The sequence below is a fragment of the Monoraphidium neglectum genome, assembly GCF_000611645.1.
Source record: "Monoraphidium neglectum strain SAG 48.87 unplaced genomic scaffold scaffold05372, whole genome shotgun sequence".
Classification (NCBI taxonomy): Eukaryota; Viridiplantae; Chlorophyta; class Chlorophyceae; order Sphaeropleales; family Selenastraceae; genus Monoraphidium; species Monoraphidium neglectum.
This window is the reverse complement of record NW_014008258.1, coordinates 1-1,028: the sequence shown is the minus strand read 5'-3', so window position 1 is coordinate 1,028 and position 1,028 is coordinate 1. Positions and strand designations below refer to the sequence as shown.

Here is a 1,028-nt window from a genome sequence, read left to right as displayed (position 1 = left end):
GCAGGGGGCCGGGCAGGCAGGAGATGGGCGGGCGAGACCAGCAACAACCGCGCGCGGAGCCCGCCAGCCGCGCGCCTCATCTGCATGCGTCAGCCCGCACCGCACACTACCAACATCTCCGCCCGGCGGCGCTGTCCATGCGCCGCTGCTGCCCCCCATGTGCGGCCGCGCTTCACCCCCCCCCCCTGTGTGGCCGCCCACCAGTCGTGGCCGACCACAAAGATGGCCCAGAACATCGTGCCCTGCGCCAGCGCGTACAGTGCCCACACGGCCCTGCGGCGGCGGGTTCGGGTGCGGGTTTTGCCGCAGTTTCTTTTCCCCAGGGGTTTCCACTCGCTGCTGGTAAGCCGTCATGTGAATGCGAAGTCAATGTTGTGTGTTTTGCGGCAGCCTGGGCGCAAGAATGCATCTTGGCAGTGCAGGCTGTGAGGTTCAGCGGTGCACCGACTGGCGGAAGCCCGTAGCTCTAGGGGGTGACAGCAGCGGCCCCGACGCGTCTTGATTTGCAAATCACCATGTATCCCTCGCCCCCACCGGCCCCCTCAAGCAACAGAAAACTTCATGTTGGTCCAGGTCACGGCCCTGCGCAGCCGCGCCGGGGTGCGCACCAGTGGTTGATGGTGAGCGCGCCCCAAGCCAGCGCCGCGACGACCGCGACGTCCAGGGCCGCATGGCCCAGAGAACGCATGGGGCTCTGGCGGGGGTTGTTTTGGGGGGGGGCGCGGCTGGGGAAGGGGGCTGAGCGCCTGGGTGGCGTGCATGGGGTCGCGCCATGCGGCGCATGCCATGCGCGTGCCATGCACTCTGATAGTCCCACAGGTGGGCTGCCGAATGGGGGGCCGAGCCCTGCTGCCGTGGTGGCTTTGACCCTGCCGCACAATGCTTCAAAAGCTGATCCGAGCCTCGCGCCGCGGAGGGGCGGGGCCGCACCTTCTTCCAGCAGTGAGCGGGGATCGCCTCGCGCAGCTGCTGGAGCGTGAAGGGCGGCGGCGCCGACAAGTCCACGGGGGCGGGGACGGCCTCCTGGA

General features: G+C 68.9%; 1 protein-coding gene across 1 annotated transcript; it reads right to left on the bottom strand.

Annotated features, from left to right (window-relative positions):
* Positions 1 to 89: 89 nt before the first annotated feature.
* On the bottom strand, positions 90 to 273 carry MNEG_15486 (hypothetical protein; the record flags this gene model as incomplete). The annotated part of the gene is made up of 1 exon (XM_014036042.1): positions 90 to 273. A coding segment is annotated over one exon (184 nt), but the record flags the coding sequence as incomplete, so codon positions are not given.
* Between the last annotated feature and the right edge of the window lie 755 nt (positions 274 to 1,028).